This window comes from Oncorhynchus gorbuscha, linkage group LG13 (assembly GCF_021184085.1).
Source record: "Oncorhynchus gorbuscha isolate QuinsamMale2020 ecotype Even-year linkage group LG13, OgorEven_v1.0, whole genome shotgun sequence".
Lineage (NCBI taxonomy): Eukaryota > Metazoa > Chordata > Actinopteri > Salmoniformes > Salmonidae > Oncorhynchus > Oncorhynchus gorbuscha.
This window is the reverse complement of record NC_060185.1, coordinates 12,842,722-12,864,102: the sequence shown is the minus strand read 5'-3', so window position 1 is coordinate 12,864,102 and position 21,381 is coordinate 12,842,722. Positions and strand designations below refer to the sequence as shown.

The 21,381-nt window shown below is 43.7% G+C and overlaps 2 protein-coding genes across 6 annotated transcripts in view; one reads left to right on the top strand and one right to left on the bottom strand.

The window, feature by feature from the left end:
* The window catches only part of LOC123992520 (ventricular zone-expressed PH domain-containing protein-like), a 158,981-nt gene that overhangs the window by 49,588 nt on the left and 88,012 nt on the right, over nt 1-21,381 (top strand). The gene's annotated exons all lie outside the window — the stretch shown is intronic.
* LOC123992522 (pentraxin-related protein PTX3-like) lies at nt 923-14,343 on the bottom strand. 4 transcript variants are annotated; one of them, XR_006831258.1, is made up of 5 exons: nt 13,667-14,343; nt 7,907-8,072; nt 5,329-5,708; nt 1,359-3,508; nt 923-1,259 (listed from the first exon to the last, which is right to left on the bottom strand). XR_006831258.1 is itself a non-coding variant. In XM_046293724.1 (4 exons), the coding sequence occupies exons 1-4, from the start codon at nt 13,803-13,805 to the stop codon at nt 2,844-2,846; spliced, it is 1,350 nt and encodes a 449-aa protein (XP_046149680.1). In that variant the 5' UTR covers nt 13,806-14,343; the 3' UTR covers nt 923-2,843. The 4 variants fall into 4 exon arrangements, 1 of the variants encoding a protein (XP_046149680.1); XR_006831259.1 differs by having other exon boundaries at nt 923-1,358; nt 1,438-3,508; XR_006831260.1 differs by having other exon boundaries at nt 923-1,437; nt 1,758-3,508.

The following is a 21,381-nucleotide window of genomic DNA, read 5'->3' as shown; positions in this document are numbered from 1 at the left end:
TCCTCCACCAAACTTTACAGTTGCCACTGTGCATTCAGGCAGGTAGCGTTTTCCAGGCATCCGCCAAACACAGATGTATCCATCGGACTGCCAGATGGTGAAGCGTGATTCATCACTCAAGACAACGCGTTTCCACTGAGCCAGAGTCCAATGGCGGCAAGCTTTACACCACTCCAACCGACGCTTGGAATTGCGCACGGTGATCTTAGGCTTGTGTGTGATTGCTCGGCCACGGAAACACATTTTATGAAGTTCTTGTGCTGACGTTGATTCCAGTGGCAGTTTGGAACTCGGTAGTGAGCTTTGCAACCGAGGTCAGATGATTTTTACACGTTACGCGCTTCAGCACTTGCCAGTCCCGTTCTGTGAGCTTCTGTGGCCTACCACGTCGCGGCTGAGCCATTGTTGCTCCTACACGTTTCCACTTTACAATAACAGTACTTACAGTTGACCGAGGCAGCTCTAGCGGGGCAGAAATTTGACGAACTGACATGTTGGAAAGGTGGCATCCTATGACGGTGCCACGTTGAAAGCCACTAAGCTCTTCTGGAAGGCGATTCTACTGACAAAGTTTGGCTACAGAGATTGCATGACTGTGTGCTCAATTTTATACACCTATCAGCAACAGGTGTGACTGAAATATCCGAATCCACTAATTCGATGGTGTGTCCACAAACTTTTGTATATATAGTTTATGTATCAGCTGATGAGCAAGTTCAGTGCATTTACTAACACTCTAGTCCCAATGCATAACTACAGAGGGTTACGATCTAAATAAAGTGAAAGACTGTTGAATTAAGTTAATATGCAATAATCACTCAAAACATCCAAATCTGCAACTGTTGTTGGGATGATTGAAATGACCTTCTAACACTTGAGCACCTTGTCTTTCCTGTTGGTGAGGAAGAAACGCATCAGAGGCTTAATGTTAACATGTAATTTTATTCTCGTTTCTCGTTTATTCTCCATTTTTAGTCATACTGTATGCCAAAAAATATTTATATACAAAATACATTCATTTTTACTTCTTGACAAAAACACAAAACAATTTACAATATGATACACATTGCCTACTACGTTAACAAAGAGCAGAGATCGTTGTAACAGATTCTGTAAAAATTGTCCACAGTTCCGCTTTTCAAATCAAGTGTTTCTGTCTCAAATGAGATGCGGAACAAACAGGGACTAAGTAATCGTATTGCATCATCCATTGGCACCCATTTCAAGGAGAAGAAACACCTCTGGGTATATGGAAAGACCTCTGGGTGTATAGAAAGCCCTCTGGGTGTATGGAAAGCCCTCGGGTGTATGGAAACACCTCTGGGTGTATGGAAACACCTCTGGGTGTATGGAAAGACCTCTGGGTGTATAGAAAGCCCTCTGGGTGTATGGAAAGCCCTCGGGTGTATGGAAACACCTCTGGGTGTATGGAAACACCTCTGGGTGTATGGAAAGACCTCTGGGTGTATGGAAACACCTCTGGGTGTATGGAAAGCTCTCTGGGTGTGTGGAAAGACCTCTGGATGTATAGAAAGACCTCTGGGTGTACGGAAACACCTCTGGGTGTATGGAAAGACCTCTGGGTGTATGGAAAGACCTCTGGGTGTATGGAAACACCTCTGGGTGTATGGAAAGCTCTCTGGGTGTGTGGAAAGACCTCTGGGTGTATGGAAAGACCTCTGGGTGTATGGAAACACCTCTGGGTGTATGGAAAGACCTCTGGGTGTATGGAAAGACCTCTGGGTGTACGGAAACACCTCTGGGTGTATGGAAAGACCTCTGGGTGTATGGAAAGACCTCTGGGTGTATGGAAAGACCTCTGGGTGTATGGAAAACTAAGCAAAATACAAAACAACAAAAATATTATGTTTTTCACATCTGAATGTAAACACTTTGATAAATACAAAGTTGGAAACAACGCTTGGAAAAAAATAACTTTTGCCGGACGCATAAGATTATAAGGTAATAGAATGATTAAAACCTCCTATGGCAGCTTGCAGATAGTTGTCACTACGTAGCCATGCTAGAGAGGACAAAGGTAAAGTGTTTTTTTTAGCCAGAAATTCCACTTTAACAACTAACCCAAACCTCAACCCTTTCTCATTTACCTTACCCCTTAACCCTAACACTCCATTAATAACAAACAGCTAACATACTTGCACTGCTGATGATATAGCCAATTTGGTCCTCTCTAGTATGGCCATCTAGTGATGACACTTGCAGACTGGTTTTGTGCCAGTTGACCCAAATAATCTTTTTGTCTCTCTCACCTCTGTTCTTTCCTTTTCATTTTTCTCTTTACATCTGTGGTAAATGATGTTTCTTCCACTTCTACTCCTTAGACTATGTATACTAATGCTTCTCACCGTGTGTGTGTGTGTGTTTGTGTGTGTTTGTGTGTGTGTTACCACTGCTTCTCTAAATGGGAAACACTCCTCTAACAGGGCACATTCTTCTCCAGTCTCTTTAGCCATTAAAGAGAGCTGGTGTTGTTGTTCATGTTCACATTGTTGTTGCAGTCTCAGCCGGTCGGGCTGTTCTGCACTGCAGGTTATTTTATAATGGTGACGACGAAGTTGATGATAGTTAATTTAAATGATGAAAGTTCATTTACATGATGAAAACGATGGTTCATTTAAATGATGATGATTATGATGATGAAAATGATAGTTCATTTAAATGATGATGATGATGATGAAGATGAAGAGAGTTGATTTAAACGATGATAATGATAGTTCATTTAAATGATGACAATTAGGATGAAGATGATGAGGATTATGATGATGAAGCTGATAGAGTTGATTTAAACGATGATGATGATGATGATGAAAACGTCATCCGAGTTAGTTGATGAACTGAGCACCCCCGTGAGGCACAATCTCCGTCAAGCCCCACCCAACTACATTCCCCCTCTGCTCACACCCCTCGCCGTCTTGCAAAGCCAGCTGGGATATCTCCTCCTCCGACAGCACACGGTCCCACATGTTCACCCCTGTCATCTTCCCAGCGAATGCCAACTTGGCATCGAAGCCTCCCTCAAACCCAGGCATCTGACTCCCACTGCCACCTGACCCTCCAGAGACCCCACCGTCGTTCTTCTCCTGCCCCAGCTGGAGTGAGCCTCCATCCGGTAACATGTGGCCCTCGGCCACCCCGGGTGTGAATGCCACTCTGTGTCCATCGGCCCATAGTGACGCTATGCCCTGCTCAGAGCTCCAAGCCCCACATAGGTGGGTCCAAACTCCTCCTCCTTTCACCACTCCCCGTGCCTCCACCAGGTGAGCCTCTCCTCCCACGGTGAAGAGAGCCCTTGTTCCGCTAAGAAGGAGCTGTATCTCATAGGGGTTCCGTTTGGTTCCGTAGGAAAACAGCACGGTTCTGTTGGAGATGGAGACGGGCTTGGCCCACAGGCACACGGTGAAGGAAGAGAGGGAGAGAGGGAGGTCTGGTGTCACCGAGGAGAAGATACGAGGGGAACGCATAGGGAAGAGAAGAGCGGTCTCACAGCCTGCGAGAGGGGAGGAGAGGATGAGAGAATAGCTTTAGTCATTTTGCGGTTATTATTGATTTGAAAGATGACAAAATCAGGAGAGAAATCAAGAGGGAGTTGGAAAAAGACCCTGTATGCTGTCTCACAGGGCTTCTTCAGTCCTAAGCTCTGTTCTCAGAAGCACTACAGATGACCAGATCATATTGTCTTTATCTCACATCAAGAAATACTTTACTATATATTAGTGTGTGTGTGTGTGTGTGTGTGTGTGTGTGTGTGTGTGTGTGTGTGTGTGTGTGTGTGTGTGTGTGTGTGTGTGTGTGTGTGTGTGTGTGTGTGTGTGTGTGTGTGTGTGTGTGTGTGTGTGTGTGTGTGTGTGTGTGTGTGTGTGTGTGTGTGTGTGTGTGTGTGTGTGTGTGTGTGCGCGTGTGTGTTTCTGTGTGTATGACTAAGTAGGTTTTGAATCAGTGTGGACAGCTCCCTTTCCCCTCTCTCTGCAGCAGCAGCAGCATTCTGATAGCTAGGTTATGACACTGAGACTCCTCCTACCAGACCCTAAATGTTGACGTTACATTTGTCTCAGGTTTCTCCCCGGGGGTAAACTTTCCCATCTGGTTCTGCTTCCCAGGGTGTTTTGCTGTGGTTGCTTTGTCGACCTACTAATTATTATACCTCCTTCTGCTCAGTATCCAGGTTTACAGGGCGGATGATATAGACAGTGTGTGTGTGTGCGTGTGTGCGTGTGTGTGTGCAATGTAAAAAGCATTGCAGTGTTATCTGATTAATGCTGGGAACTGGAACTGGCTCACTGAAAGACCTAGCGGCAATATATATATGAACAGACTTGATTCAGAGAGACTCCTCTTTGTAGAACAATAGCCTTGTTGCTCTCTGGGCTTATTGCAAGTCCTCAAACTCATTTTGTTTTTGACTGAATTTCAACAGTGTAAGTAGGTAGAGGTCTGAACAGGGCCTGTGGGTGTATTTCAGATGCAGAGACTGGGCTTGGAACACAGAAAGGCACTCTAGTAAGAATCTATTTTATTATTAATTTTAAAGAAAAATTTACCAGAATTGTTGTTTATATTCATACTCTCTAACTATATATTTCCTATTTTCATTCTTTCAAGAATGATGGGTTGTTAATGATCACATTGCCTGGGAGGGATGTCTGGTGTGATTCTGGTGAGAGGAGTGCTGTATTACCTGATGGTGTCTAAACATCTTCTACATCATGTAGAGCAGGGCTTGTCAACCTGGTTACTGTACCACCAAGTACATGTTGCTCTGCCTAGAGTACCACTAAAATACCCCCTCATGTGCAGTTTACCAGTAAGTCTACGGTCTCATGAGTCTTTTCAAGTTCTCCATGTGGATAGGTCAGGTACTAGTGCCCCTGGTTGGGTCAAGTTCCCCATGTGGATAGGTCAGTACTAGTGCCCCTGGTTGGGTCAAGTTCCCCGTGTGGATAGGTCAGGTACTTGTGCCCCTGGTTGTATTTAAGTTCCCCATGTGGATAGGTCAGGTACTAGTGCCCCTGGTTGGGTCAAGTTCCCCATGTGGATAGGTCAGTATTAGTGCCCCTGGTTGGGTCAAGTTCCCCATGTGGATAGATCAGTACTAGTGCCCCTGGTTGGGTCAAGTTTCCCATGTGGATAGGTAAGTACTAGTGCCCCTGGTTGGGTCAAGTTCCCCATGTGGATAGGTAAGTACTAGTGCCCCTGGTTGGGTTTAAGTTCCCCATGTGGATAGGTCAGTACTAGTGACCCTGGTTGAGGACCACTGATGTAAAGGATGGCAGGATGTATAGACAGGGACACAGGAAGTGGTGTTCTCACCTGCAGGCAGGTGTCGTTGCTGTGCCGACTTGAGCGTGAGCTCTAGCACTGCCCTCGTCTTCGCCAGCTCTGTCACCACGGCAACCAGCATCTCTGCTGATGCCACTTCCTGCTGCAAGTTTTCCCCCTTAGCCTCTGGATTACTCAGGCAGATGTTTTCCAGCTTGATAAGTTGGATAGCCTGTGTCCTCATTGCAGTTAGAAGCTGCTGTAACAGCTTTTCCTGATGGCTATTCCCAGCTGAATTCCCAGCATCAGTGCTTCGATCCTGTCTGAGATGCTCGATGCTCTCCCTGAGGCGAGCCTCCATCTGCATGGACATCCTCCGCCCAGCGGTCTCCACCGCAACGCCACAGGCCCCTCCGTACTGAGCCACGAACCTGTGGTGAGGAGAAGAAGGATTAGAGAGGGATTACATCAGAGACCAGGAAGTACAGTACACATGGGAGCCAAGCTAGCCAACTGCACCAGTAGTTTCTTACGCCCAATTCCACATGGACTCCTGTCAGATATACACAGGTGTACAGAGGTTAGGGAGGTAAAGGTCGATTTCGGATTGCTGGTTATGATCCATTGGCTGAGAGTTCCATTTATAATGAACAAAAAAATAAGCGCAACATGAGTTACCGTTCATAAGGAAATCTGTCAATTGAAATAAATGTATTAGGCCCATTAGACTCATTAGGCAGGGCACAGCCATGGGTGGGCCTAGGAGGGCATAAGCTCACCCACTTGGGAGAAAGATTCACCCATTGGGGAGCCAGAATGAGTTTTTCGCCACAAAAGAGCTTTATTACAGACAGAAATACTCCCCAGCACAAGGTGCACCTGTGTAATGATCATGCTGTTCAATCAGCTTCTTGATATGTCACACCTGTCTGGTGGATAGATTATCTTGGCAAAGAAGAAATGCTCACTAACAGGGATGTAAACACATTTGGCGATAAATACACTTTTTGTGGGTATGGAAAATGTATGGGATTTTTTAAATTTCAGATCATGAAACACTTTACATGTTGCGTTTATATTTTTGTTCAGTATATATACAGTACCAGTCAAAAGTTTGGACACACCTACTCATTCAAGTGTTTTTCTTTAGTTTTACTATTTTCTACATTGTAGAATAATAGTGAAGACATCAAACTATGAAATACACATATGGAATCATGTAGTAAGCAAAAAAGTGTTAAACAAATCTAAATATATTTTATATTTGAGATGCCACCCGTTTCCTTGATGACAGCTTTGCACACTCTTCTTATTCTCTCAACCAGTTTCATGAGGTAGTCACCTGGAATCCATTTCAATTCACAGATGTGCCTTGTTTAATTTGTGGAATTTCTTTCCTTGATGCGTTTGATGCCAATAAGTTATGTTGTGACAAGGTAGAGGTGGTATACAGAATGATATGATATATTTGGTAAAAGACCAAGTCCATATTATGGCAAGAATAGCTCAAATATACACAGAGAAATACATGAAGGTCAGTCAATCCAGAAAATGTCAAGAACTTTTAAAGTTTCTTCAAGTGCAGTCGCAAAAACCATCAAGCGCTATGATGAAACTGGCTCTCATAAGGCCCGCCACAGGAAAGGAATACCCAGAGTTACCTCTGCTGCAGAGGATAAGTTCATTAGAGTTACCAGTCTCAGAAATTGCAGCCCAAAAAATGCTTCACTGAGTTCAAGTAACATCGCAACATCAATTGTTCAGAGGAGACAGCATGAATCAGGCCTTCATGGTCGAATTTCTGCAAAGAAACCACCACACTTGCTTAGGCCAAACAAGCACGAGCAATGGATATTAGACTGGTGGAAATCTGTCTTTTGTTCTGATGAGTCCAAATTAGAAATATATATTTTTTAATGAGACGCAGAGTAGGTGGACAGATGATATCTTCATTTGTGGTTCCCACCGTGAAGCATGTAGTAGTAGGTGTGATGGTGTTGGGGTGTTTTGCTGGTTCCACTGTCAGTGATTTATTTATAATTCAAGGCACACTTAACCAGCATGCTACCACAGCATTCTGCAGTGATACACCATCCCATCTTGTTTGAGCTTAGTGGGACTACCATTTTTTTTCTCAACAGGACAATGACCCAACACACTTCCTGGATGTGCAAGGGCTATTTGACCAAGAAGGAGAGTGATGGAGTGCTGCATCAGATGATCTGGCCTCCACAATCACCCAACCTCAACCCAATTGAGATGATTTGGGATGAGTTGGACTGCAGAGTGAAGAAAAAGCAGCTGACAAGTGCTCAGCATATGTGGGAACTCCTTCAAGACTATAGGAAAATCATTCCAGGTGAAGCTGGTTGAGAGAATGCCGAGAGTGTGCAAAGTTGTCATCAAGGCAAATGATGGCTACTTTGAAGAATCTAAAATGTATTTTAACTTGTTTAACACTTGTTTGGTTACTACATAATTCCATATGTGTTATATCATAGTTTTGATATCTTCACTCGTATTCTACAATGTAGAAAATAGTACAACTTAAGAAAAACCCTTGAATGACAAACGTTTGTCTTTATATAAGTTCATATACATAGCACAGACTTTCTTCTCAATAACCAACCTTAGCATCTCTCCACGCAGCGACCCCAATTCCACCTTGATGATGTCATCGGAGAACTGCAGAAGCATGTTCTCCCTCATCTGAGAGTTCTCCAGCATGGAGAAGAGCTTGTCCCATTTAGTCATGTCTGTAGCCTTACAGGGTCCTGGGGCTGGGGTAGCTGTGGCTGAGAGAGGGAGAAAGAAAGAGAGAGAGAGAAAGAGAGAGAGAGAGAGAGAGAGAGAGAGAGAGAGAACAAGAGAGAGAAGAAAGAGAGAACAAGAGAGAGAGAGAGAGAGAGAGAGAGAGAGAGAGAGAGAGAGAGAGAGAGGAGAGAGATAAGAGAGAGAACAAGAGAGAGAAGAGAGAGAGAGAGAGAGAGAGAGAGAGAGAGAGAGAGAGAGAGAGAGAGAGAGATAAGAGAGAGAACAAAGAGAGAGAGAGAGAGAGAGAGAGAGAGAGAGAGAGAGAGAGAGAGAGAGAGAGAGAGAGAGAGAGAGAGAGAGAGAGAGAGAGAGAGAGAGAGGAAGTTAAATGAATGAATACAAGCCATCTAACATACATGCCTGTATGAACTGCTCCACCTCTCCTTCCCACTCAATTGAATTGAATTAAATTTAATTGAGTGGGAAGGAGAGGTTGGTTATGTTAGAGAGATTTTTATTCATACATTTTAAGTCAACACTGAGATGTCTCAATAATCATTCACTTCCTGTCTTTTCTCCTGCCAACTGTCCATCTCTCTCTTAGATTGTCCCTTTCTCCTGCCAACTGTCCATCTCTCTCTTAGATTGTCCCTTTCGCCTGTAAACTGTCCATCTCTCTCATAGATTGTCCCTTTCTCCTGCCAACTGTCCATCTCTCTCTCAGATTGTCCCTTTCTCCTGCCAACTGTCCATCTCTCTCATAGATTGTCCCTTTCTCCTGCCAACTGTCCATCTCTCTCTTAGATTGTCCCTTTCTCCTGCAAACTGTCCATCTCTCTCATAGATTGTCCCTTTCGCCTGTAAACTGTCCATCTCTCTCTCAGATTGTCCAATTTCTCCTGCAAACTGTCCATCTCTCTCTCAGATTGTCCCTTACATCCATCCAACTGTCCATCTCTCTCTCAGATTGTCCCTTTCTCCTGCCAACTGTCCATCTCTCTCATAGATTGTCCCTTTCTCCTGCCAACTGTCCATCTCTCTCTTAGATTGTCCCTTTCTCCTGCCAACTGTCCATCTCTCTCTTAGATTGTCCCTTTCTCCTGCAAACTGTCCATCTCTCTCATAGATTGTCCCTTTCGCCTGTAAACTGTCCATCTCTCTCTCAGATTGTCCAATTTCTCCTGCAAACTGTCCATCTCTCTCTCAGATTGTCCCTTACATCCATCCAACCGTCCATCTCTCTCTTAGATTGTCCCTTTCTCCTGCAAACTGTCCATCTCTCTCTCAGATTGTCCCTTTCTCCTGTAAACTGTCCATCTCTCTCCTTTAGATTGTCCCTTTCTCCTGTAAACTGTCCATCTCTCTCTTAGATTGTCCCTTTCTCCTGCAAACTGTCCATCTCTCTCTTAGATTGTCCCTTTCTCCTGCAAACTGTCCATCTCTCTCTTAGATTGTCCCTTTCTCCATCCAACTACTTTTTTCTTTCCCTTTGCTTGAAACAGTATCAATCCATTCCCGCTCTGTCCCTCTCTTTCTCTTTCCGTGTCCTGTATCCTGGCAATTTGAGTTATTGTCACAGTGTCTTTCTCAGGTGTGGTAATATGTTATGTTACTCTCCAGTGTTTGAGTTATTGTCACAGTGTCTTTCTCTGGTGTGGTAATATGTTATGTTACTCTCCAGTGTTTGAGTTATTGTCACAGTGTCTTTCTCTGGTGTGGTAATATGTTATGTTACTCTCCAGTGTTTGAGTTATTGTCACAGTGTCTTTCTCTGGTGTGGTAATATGTTATGTTACTCTCCAGTGTTTGAGTTATTGTCACAGTGTCTTTCTCTGGTGTGGTAATATGTTATGTTACTCTCCAGTGTTTGAGTTATTGTCACAGTGTCTTTCTCTGGTGTGGTAATATGTTATGTTACTCTCCAGTGTCTTTCTCTGGTGTGGTAATATGTTATGTTACTCTCCAGTGTTTGAGTTATTGTCACAGTGTCTTTCTCTGGTGTGGTAATATGTTATGTTACTTTCCAGTGTCTTTCTCTGGTGTGGTAATATGTTATGTTACTCTCCAGTGTCTTTCTCTGGTGTGGTAATATGTTATGTTACTCTCCAGTGTCTTTCTCTGGTGTGGTAATATGTTATGTTACTCTCCAGTGTCTTTCTCTGGTGTGGTAATATGTTATGTTACTCTCCAGTGTCTTTCTCTGGTGTGGTAATATGTTATGTTACTCTCCAGTGTCTTTCTCTGGTGTGGTAATATGTTATGTTACTCTCCAGTGTCTTTCTCTGGTGTGGTAATATGTTATGTTACTCTCCAGTGTCTTTCTCTGGTGTGGTAATATGTTATGTTACTCTCCAGTGTCTTTCTCTGGTGTGGTAATATGTTATGTTATGTTACTCTCCAGTGTCTTTCTCTGGTGTGGTAATATGTTATGTTACTCTCCAGTGTCTTTCTCTGGTGTGGTAATATGTTATGTTACTCTCCAGTGTCTTTCTCTGGTGTGGTAATATGTTATGTTACTCTCCAGTGTCTTTCTCTGGTGTGGTAATATGTTATGTTACTCTCCAGTGTCTTTCTCTGGTGTGGTAATATGTTATGTTACTCTCCAGTGTCTTTCTCTGGTGTGGTAATATGTTATGTTACTCTCCAGTGTCTTTCTCTGGTGTGGTAATATGTTATGTTACTCTCCAGTGTCTTTCTCTGGTGTGGTAATATGTTATGTTACTCTCCAGTGTCTTTCTCTGGTGTGGTAATATGTTATGTTACTCTCCAGTGTCTTTCTCTGTGTGTGGTAATATGTTATGTTAGTGTCTTTCTCTCTCCAGTGTCTTTCTCTGGTGTGGTAATATGTTATGTTACTCTCCAGTGTCTTTCTCTGGTGTGGTAATATGTTATGTTACTCTCCAGTGTCTTTCTCTGGTGTGGTAATATGTTATGTTACTCTCCAGTGTCTTTCTCTGGTGTGGTAATATGTTATGTTACTCTCCAGTGTTTGTTTGGGCCACTTCATCTTTAGTAATGTAAAATCACATTACAAACTGCCCTGAGCAAATGTACTGTTGGTTATGGTTTTCTGTATGAGTACTAAGCATACACACGCACGCACACACACACACACACGCACGCACGCACGCACGCACGCACGCACGCACGCACGCACGCACGCACACACACACACACACACACACACACACACACACACACACACACACACACACACACACACACACACACACACACACACACACACAGAGACGAGCCTGCCTTCCGAAATAGCTGAGAGAAGAATTTCCCAATTAAATAGTATTTCTTTGATCAATGACCAGTCATTCATAATGGTCTTTTCCCAATAGGAGGCTAAAAGCTCCGGTCTCCTCTCGCTCAACTTACTCTCTGACAGAGAACATCTCTGCCCAGAGTTTCCCAGCCAATACTGACAGAACACATTGAGAAACACTCCCTCAGCCACAACTACTGGAGATAGATTGACTGTCAGAGCACAGCTAGATCAGTGATTCCCAAATGTATGTTGCTTTATAACCCACCTAAAGCTTTTGGAAATTTATGAACCGCTGAATTGGAAGTGACTCACCATTCGGTAAACACTGGTCCAGATTATTTATATTATCTATGTACTGTACGTACTTAATGTACTATGGCAGAGAAGAGTGAGAAGAGAAGGAAGAGAGAGAAGAGAAGAGAGAGAAGAGAAGAGAGAGAAGAAGAGAGGAGAAGAGAGGAGAAGAGAGAGAAGAGGTGAAGAGAAGAGAGCGGAGAGAAGAGAGAGAGGAGAAGATAGAGAAGAGAGGAGAAGAGAGAGAATAGAGGAGAAGAGAGAGAAGAGGAGAAGAGAAGAGAGAGAGGAGAAGAGAGGAGAAGATAGAAGAGAAAAGAGAGAAAAGAGAAGAGAGAGAAAAGAGGGGAGAAGAGTGAGAAGAGAGAGAAGAGAAAAGAGGAGAAAGGAGAGAGAAAAGAGAGGAGAAGAGTGAGAAGAGAGAGAAGAGAAAAGAGAGAGAAAAGAGAGGAAAAGAGAGGAGAAGAGTGAGAAGAGAGAGAAGAGAAAAGAGGAGAAAGGAGAGAGAAAAGAGAGGAGAAGAGTGAGAAGAGAGAGAAGAGAAAAGAGAGAGAAAAGAGAGGAAAAGAGAGGAGAAGAGTGAGAAGAGAAAAGAGGAGAGAAGAGAGAGAAAAGAGAGGAGAAGAGTGAGAAGAGAAAAGAGGAGAGAAGAGAGAGAAAAGAGAGGAGAAGAGAGAGAAGAGAAAAGAGGAGAGAAGAGAGAGAAAAGAGAGGAGAAGAGAGAGAAGAGAAAAGAGGAGAGAAGAGAGGAGAAGAGTGAGAAGAGTGAGAAGAGAGAAGAGAGAAAAGAGAGGAAAAGAGAGGAGAAGAGTGAGAAGAGAGGGAAAAGAGAGGAGAAGAGAGGAGAAGAGTGAGAAGAGAGGCAACATGTCCAGATGTGCTCAGCACTAACACAGTCAGTGCTCACACTCTCTATGATTAGTCTTTGCGCGTCATATTCAGAGACGAATAACTTGACAAAGACCAACACTGGACAGAGTACATACTAGACATACTAGACATACTTTTATAACCCACACAAACAGAGCACAATGATTCTAAAATCAAACTTTTTTAGTATGATATCTGGACACACACTGTCTGAACACAGCCATACAGATGTCTGAAGATACAGGGGTTGCCTTAACGCAGAATTCATCATTTTCACTGAGAAAGATAAATAAACGCAGATCTCGTGATTCAGTTTCACTTCTTCACTCGGATAAGACATTTCTTCTGTGGTAAACATAAGAAATCTGATGGCCATGCATCATTTTTGCTATAAAAAAAAATACCTTGCTCTTTCATTCTAAGCTAATTTACTGATGAGTGGCTGCTAACCAACTAGCGTTGGATTTCTAATGTCATCTGATGAAATCTAAGCTATTTTCTGTGGAAGGTTTTGCATACATTTGTTTTGTTTGATGAAAAACTTAAGTTGACTTGCCCAACATCACTCTTGAAACAAAAAACATTGTTGTCTTTCAATTTAAAACGCAGGCAAAATGTGTTTTTTAACATGCAGATTTCTGAAAGCTAACTCCATTTCTGGACTTTTTGACCAGCTGATTTAAGTCATGAACAAGCCTGACACTAAAACCTTCATTCAATCATGACTGGCATTCAGTGGGCTGTGACTGAACAAAGTCAATTCACTAATGTTACGTGAAAATCCTACTTGAGACAAACACTGAGACGGTCTGTTTCATTCAGTTCAAATTGTTGATGAACTTGTTGTTCCACAAATGAACATCACAGATGTATTTAAAAGCTTAACACATTTCATATATTATAAAGCCTAGTATGAGAGGCTAAGGAACCGTTGGGCCATCGACCTGCCAAAAGCATGGACAGAAACAATGATGGGTTAATCCCATAGAACATGAGACATATTCCTTACTCAGCATTCAGAGCTCACACACACACACACACACACACACACACACACACACACACACACACACACACACACACACACACACACACACACACACACACACACACACACACACACACACACACACACACACACACACACACACACACACACACACACACACACACACACACACACACTTGACTTACGCTCCAGTGGCTCTCCCTCTGTGATCTCGTTGTAGTAGCTGTCACCATAGTTCACCTCTATATCGTCTTCGTACCCAAGAGTCAGCGACACACACACCAACACCAGACACGCTGCCTGGGGGAGCCGCCACAGAAACATGCTGCTTGCCGTCCGTCTGTCTCAGAGAGTCTGTCTGTGTTGAGGTCTATCTATCTGTCAGAGACTTTGTGTGGTGAGTTTTGTCTGCTTTCTCTCTGTCTCACAATGTGTATGAGTATGTTGAGAGAGAGGTAAATGGGATTGTGTGTTTAATATCTCAGACCTATTTCTTCGACTCTTTCTTTCTCTCTGTCTCTCTCTCGAACTCTTTCTCTTTCTTTCAATCTATATCTTCCCTCCTATGTGTCCCTGTTGACCACTCTATCTCTCTGGCTTCCTCTATATGTGTATGTTCTCTATCGCTCTCTGTTTTCTCTCTCTTTCTCTCTGTCTCGCTCTCTCTCTCTCTGTTGTTAAATGCTAAACAATCCCTTGCCAGCGGTCCTGGTAGGGTTGTATTCTCTGGCTTAGAGGGAATGGGCCAGAGAGCGGGTTTGCCTGGGCTATATAAACACACTCAGATCCTACCCCTAGTTCTGCACAGCCCAGTACACAGCCAAGCCCGGCACCAGCCCCCAGCCCATCCTATCCTAGCTCTGTCCCAGCCTTAGCCCAGCCTATACCATGCCCCAGCCTGAGTCTCAATGTCACACACACACACACACAGAGAGAGAGAGAGTCCAGCACAGCCAGTGGAGCTAGGCAGTGAGTAATTCTTCGTTGGAGGTAGCATATGCCGGGTGTGGATGTGGGGGGGTGGGGGGTAGGCTATGGGTGTGTGTGTGTTGGGGGAGGTAGGGGTGAATGGAACCCAGACTTTAGGGGCTTCTAAATGGGGATATTGTTCTCGCTCTCACTTTTGTTTATTTATTTATTTTCCCAACTGACTCAACGTGTGTATGTGTGTGTGTGTGTGTGTGCGCATGTGTGTATTCAGTGGGGATGGCGTAATTACTTCCTCATGGGATTTTTAAGCATTTGCCTCCACCCCTGCCACCCCCACATGCCCTCTCTCCTGCTGCCTCTGTCTTTCTCCCTTCCCCATTCTGTCTGTCTTTCTCTCTCTCTCTTTCACTGAGGCAAGCGGGTGGACGTGCTGCCTTGGGCTTTAAACACAGCGTAGCACCAAGGGCATGAGGTCTTTAAAAAACATGAAAGCACTTTCTTCTTTATTTAATAACACATGGGAGAGGGGAAGTGACCTTCCTATCTTTGACCTGCTAACACACAATTTAACAGAGAAGTGACTGGGGGAGATTGAGAAAGACACAGAGAGAGAGAGAGAGAGAGAGAGAGAGAGAGAGAGAGAGAGAGAGAGAGAGAGAGAGAGAGAGAGAGAGAGAGAGAGAGAGAGAGAGAGAGAGAGAGAGAGAGAGACAGAGACAGAGAGTGTGTGTGTGTGTGAGAGAGATAGAGAGAGAGAATGTGTGTGTGTGTGTGTGTGTGTGTGTGTGTGTGTGTGTGTGTGTGTGTGTGTGTGTGTGTGTGTGTGTGTGTGTGTGTGTGTGTGTGTGTGTGTGTGTGTGTGTGTGTGTGTGTGTGTGTGTGTGTGTGTGTGTGTGTGTGTGTGTGTGTGTGTGTGTGAAAGAGACAGACAGTGTGTGAGAAAGAGACAGACAGTCAGAGAGAGTGTGAGAGAGTAAGACAGAGCGATAGAGTGTGAGAGAGTGAGACAGAGCGAGAGAGTGTGTGAGAGAAACAGACAGACAGACAGACAGACAGACAGACAGACAGACAGACAGACAGACAGACAGACAGACAGACAGACAGACAGACAGACAGACAGACAGACAGACAGACAGACAGACAGACAGAGAAAGATAGAGAGAGAGAGAGAGAGAGAGAGAGAGAGAGAGAGAGAGAGAGAGAGAGAGAGAGAGAGAGAGAGAGAGAGAGAGAGAGAGAGAGAGAAAGAAGGTAAAATGTTCCTCACGTGTTGTTTGTGTGTGTACAGATGTGGTTACCAAGCCGCCTTTATGGAGCCTACCTGAGGTCTATATTACACCAACAGGAAACACATGATGTATACTGCTCTAACCACTTGAGACAGAGAGCGAGTGTGTGTGCGTGCAAGAAAGCCCTATATGTGTATGGAGGAGGATCTGAGTTTTGAAAGCATATCATAAGTCATGTTATTTCATGCCTCTTAATTAATATGTACGATATCTACACAGCTGTTCGTTACTGTGTTGTTTAAACAGTGGCTCTTTACAGCTGTTCTTTACTGTGTTGTTTAAACAGTGGCTCTTTACAGCTGTTCTTTACTGTGTTGTTTAAACAGTGGCTCTTTACAGCTGTTCTTTACTGTGTTGTTTAAACAGTGGCTCTTTACAGCTGTTCTTTACTGTGTTGTTTAAACAGTGGCACTTTACAGCTGTTCTTTACTGTGTTGTTTAAACAGTGGCTCTTTACAGCTGTTCTTTACTGTGTTGTTTAAACAGCGCCTCTTTACAGCTGTTCTTTACTGTGTTGTTTAAACAGCGTCTCTTTACAGCTGTTCTTTACTGTGTTGTTTAAACAGTGGCTCTTTACAGCTGTTCTTTACTGTGTTGTTTAAACAGTGGCTCTTTACAGCTGTTCTTTACTGTGTTGTTTAAACAGTGGCTCTTTACAGCTGTTCTTTACTGTGTTGTTTAAACAGTGGCTCTTTACAGCTGTTCTTTACTGTGTTGTTTAAACAGTGGCTCTTTACAGCTGTTCTTTACTGTGTTGTTTAAACAGTGGCTCTTTACAGCTGTTCTTTACTGTGTTGTTTAAACAGTGGCTCTTTACAGCTGTTCTTTACTGTGTTGTTTAAACAGTGGCTCTTTACAGCTGTTCTTTACTGTGTTGTTTAAACAGTGGCTCTTTACAGCTGTTCTTTATTGTGTTGTTTAAACAGTGGCTCTTTACAGCTGTTCTTTACTGTGTTGTTTAAACAGTGGCTCTTTACAGCTGTTCTTTACTGTGTTGTTTAAACAGTGGCTCTTTACAGCTGTTCTTTACTGTGTTGTTTAAACAGTGGCTCTTTACAGCTGTTCTTTACTGTGTTGTTTAAACAGCGTCTCTTTACAGCTGTTCTTTACTGTGTTGTTTAAACAGCGTCTCTTTACAGCCGTCCATCCAGTAGTGCTGAATGTTGACCTCAGCTGAGCTCCTTTAGGCTAGTTGTGTGAGTGATTCAGACTAGCATAGGTTAACATTACTGAATAGTGATTCAGACTAGCATAGGTTAACATTACTGCATAGTGATTCAGGCTAGCATAGGTTAACATTGCTGCATAGTGATTCAGACTAGCATAGGTTAACATTACTGCATAGTGATTCAGACTAGCATAGGTTAACATTACTGCATAGTGATTCAGACTAGCATAGGTTAACATTACTGCATAGTGATTCAGACTAGCATAGGTTAACATTACTGCATAGTGATTCAGACTAGCATAGGTTAACATTACTGCATTGTGATTCAGACTAGCATAGGTTAACATTACTGCATAGCGATTCAGACTAGCATAGGTTAACATTACTGAATAGTGATTCAGACTAGCATAGGTTAACATTACTGCATTGTGATTCAGACTAGCATAGGTTAACATTACTGCATAGCGATTCAGACTAGCATAGGTTAACATTACTGCGTAGTGATTCAGACTAGCATAGGTTAACATTACTGCGTAGTGATTCAGACTAGCATAGGTTAATATTACTGCATAGTGATTCAGACTAGCATAGGTTAAAGGGGAACAAAAAATAGATATTCCAATGTATATTATCTATATAAAGTATATATATAATGTGTTTATAGGAGTCTGAAGACACTGAAATGTTGAAATTCCAAAACAAGTTTTTTTTTTTTGCAGATGGGAATTCCAATGTCGGATATATATGAGACATGCATATAAGGTTATGGACTAGGTCCAGGGTGAAATTATTCATGAAAACCATAGGATACACATTGAAATGTTTGGATCATAAAATTCTCCAAACCACACTAGTCACGTGTTTCTGCTGAGCTCAGTATAGTTCTAGTCTGCAGAATCATTTCCCATAGAAGTGAGTTTAATGTTTGGCCCAATGCTGTAGTATTAATGTTTCTGATGCTAGACATTGTTTCTGGAGGGTCACAATACAATGAACAAGGTTTTCTTGAATCCTGGCATAAATTATGATTTATTAAATACAGTTATCGCATCACATTGACATCAGATCCTTGTTGGGATCTGGACCCTATGGAATCTAGATCCTATGGAATCTGGGCTGGGATCTATGGGATCTGGGCTTTATGGGATCTGGGCCCTATGGCGTCTGGACCCTATGGAATCTAGACCCTATGGAATCTGGGCTTTATGGGATCTGGGCCCTATGGGTTCTGGGCCCTGTGGGATCTGGGCCTTATGGGATCTGGACCCTATGGGATCTGGGCTTTATGGGATCTGGGCCCTATGGGGTCTGGACCCTATGGAATCTAGACCCTATGGAATCTGGGCTTTATGGGATCTGGGCCCTATGGGGTCTGGGCCCTGTGGGATCTGGGCCTTATGGGATCTGGACCCTATGGGATCTGGACCCTATGGGATCTGGTCCCTATGGGATCTGGACCCTATGGGATCTGGGCTTTATGGGATCTGGGCCCTATGGGGTCTGGGCCCTGTGGTATCTGGGCCTTATGGGATCTGGACCCTATGGGATCTGGGCCCTATGGGATCTGGACCCTATGGGATCTGGGCCCTATGGGATCTGGGCCCTATGGGATCTGGACCCTATGGGATCTGGGCTTTATGGGATCTGGGCCCTATGGGGTCTGGGCCCTGTGGTATCTGGGCCTTATGGGATCTGGGCCCTATAGGATATGGGCCCTAGCATGTCCCAGCAACCCTGTCATTTGATACTATGCTCCTACCACCAGCACTCTGAAGTTAATCGTATGAAGGCCCTGCTGCCAACACATTTGTTTCAGGGGCAACTGACCTTAGGTTTGACGTCACTGCACGAGGCTAAGGCACTGTACTGTAGCTACCAGATTTACATAATGTACTGTACACCCACAGTTCATTTCCAGAATATCATTAGCATACCTCAGTGGTGAGGTGTTAACATGGCCTTCTCGCCTCCACTGTAGGTGTTTATGTTCATTCAGACTGCAGTGTCCTGGAAGACTGCTGTGAAATGTTTTCTTTGTTTACTAAAGAATAGAAGGTCAGTCCTTGTTAGAGTTTAGGGTGTTTTTTCCTGTGTGGGCTGTCAAAAGAGAGAATTATTAGGCCCTGTATCAGCATTTCGACTGGGTTTGACAGATTGCAAAAGACACCTTGACTTACTGTAAGTGAGACTGCATGTAGTGCTAAGAACAAAACAATAAAAAATGTCTAAGAACACAGTGGAACTATTAATATCTCTAAAGGAAACATGCTGTGTGTGTGTGTGTGTGTGTGTGTGTGTGTGTGTGTGTGTGTGTGTGTGTGTGTGTGTGTGTGTGTGTGTGTGTGTGTGTGTGTGTGTGTGTGTGTGTGTGTGTGTGTGTGTGTGTGTGTGTGTGTGTGTGTGTGTGTGTGTGTGTGTGTGTGTGTGACATAGAAACTCAGGCTGGGGCATGGTATAGGCTGGGCTAAGGCTGGGACAGAGCTAGGATAGGATGGGCTGGGTGCTGGTGCCGGGCTTGTGTGTTTTGAGTGGAGCTCCCACAGCCCATGACTCACACACACAAGAAGTTATGAGAGAGAGAAGGTAAAATGTCTTAACATACATGCCTGTCTCTCCCGCTTCACTTCTCCTTCCTACTTGTTTTACAATCACTTTGGCACTTATTTCTGAACCTTGCTGTCATTTTTCAAAACTCTAGACATGAAACTCAAAACCAATGATCAAAATGCAAATTTTCAACTTCAAAACTTTTCACTTTTTCCAATTGTTTGGATACAATACAATAAAATCACCTGTTCAAAATGACACAACTTAACATCAAAGTATTACCATTTCAAAATGCAATTAACACATTACATCTGAAATGACTGTCTATTAATTTCATTACAATGATCTAACTATCAATTGATACCACTGCTCAAAATGATAAGTAACTTTTGCATTACTCTTAATGCATAGTTTTACGGAAACTGACAAACAATATTCCATGTTTAGATCATGAAAGTTTCAGGATAACGAGATCCATTGACACCAATTACCGTGGAACATGAACCAATTCAAATCAAATCAAATCAAATTTATTTATATAGCCCTTCGTACGTCAGCTGATATCTCAAAGTGCTGTACAGAAACCCAGCCTAAAACCCCAAACAGCAAATAATGCAGGTGTAAAAGCACGGTGGCTAGGAAAAACTCCCTAGAAAGGCCAAAACCTAGGAAGAAACCTAGAGAGGAACCGGGCTATGTGGGGTGGCCAGTCCTCTTCTGGCTGTGCCGGGTAGAGATTATAACAGAACATGACCAAGATGTTCAAATGTTCATAAATGACCAGCATGGTCAAATAATAATAAGGCAGAACAGTTGAAACTGGAGCAGCAGCACAGTCAGGTGGACTGGGGACAGCAAGGAGCCATCATGTCAGGTAGTCCTGGGGCACGGTCCTAGGGCTCAGGTCCTCCGAGAGAGAGAAAGAAAGAGAGTATTAGAGAGAGCATATGTGGGGTGGCCAGTCCTCTTCCGGCTGTGCCGGGTGGAGATTATAACAGAACGTGGCCAAGATGTTCAAATGTTCATAAATGACCAGCATGGTTGAATAATAGTAAGGCAGAACAGTTGAAACTGGAGCAGGAGCATGGCCAGGTGGACTGGGGACAGCAAGGAGTCCTCATGTCAGGTAGTCCTGGGACATGGTCCTAGGGCCCAGGCCAGTTGAAACTGGAGCAGCAGCATGGCCAGGTGGACTGGGGACAGCAAGGAGTCATCATGTCAGGTAGTCCTGGGGCATGGTTCTAGGGCTCAGGTCCTCCGAGAGAGAGAAAGAAAGAGAGAAGGAGAGAATTAGAGAACGCACACTTAGATTTACACAGGACACCGAATAGGACAGGAGAAGTACTCCAGATAAACAAACTGACCCTAGCCCCCCGACACATAAACTACTGCAGCATAAATACTGGAGGCTGAGACAGGAGGGGTCAGGAGACACTGTGGCCCCATCCGAGGACACCCCCGGACAGGGCCAAACAGGAAGGATATAACCCCACCCACTTTGCCAAAGCACAGCCCCCACACCACTAGAGGGAAACCAATTGGACGACATTACCTGTGGATGTAATATTTCATCATCATTCTTTATCAGACACTGTTTCTATGGTCCCATGTACCACTTTTCCAGACCATGTTTTCAGATTTGACATCACTATACACTCACCAGCCACTTTATTAGGTACACCTATCTAGTACTGGGTAGGACCCCCTTTTGCCCCCAGAACAGACTGAATTATTCACAGTGTTGTACGTTAAGAGATGCCCTTCTGCACACCACTGTTTTAAACAGCTGTTATTTGAGCATTTGTGGCCTTTCTGTTAGCTTGAATGAGTCTGGACATTCTCCTCTGACCTCTCTCATTAACAAGGTGTTTTTGCCCACAGAACTGCCGCTCACTGAATGTGTTTTGTTTTTCGCACCATTCTCTGTAAACTCTAGAGACTGTAGTGCGTAAAAATCCCAGGAAGG

Coding starts and splice junctions, on each gene's coding strand:
- LOC123992522 (XM_046293724.1), bottom strand. CDS start 13,805: ATGTTTCTGTGGCGGCTCCCCCAGGCAGCGTGTCTGGTGTTGGTGTGT. Junction 8,073..13,666: donor AGAGGGAGAGCCACTGGAGC/GTAAGTCAAGTG, acceptor TCCCTCTCTCAG/CCACAGCTACCCCAGCCCCA. Junction 3,509..5,328: donor GCAACGACACCTGCCTGCAG/GTGAGAACACCA, acceptor CCCCTCTCGCAG/GCTGTGAGACCGCTCTTCTC.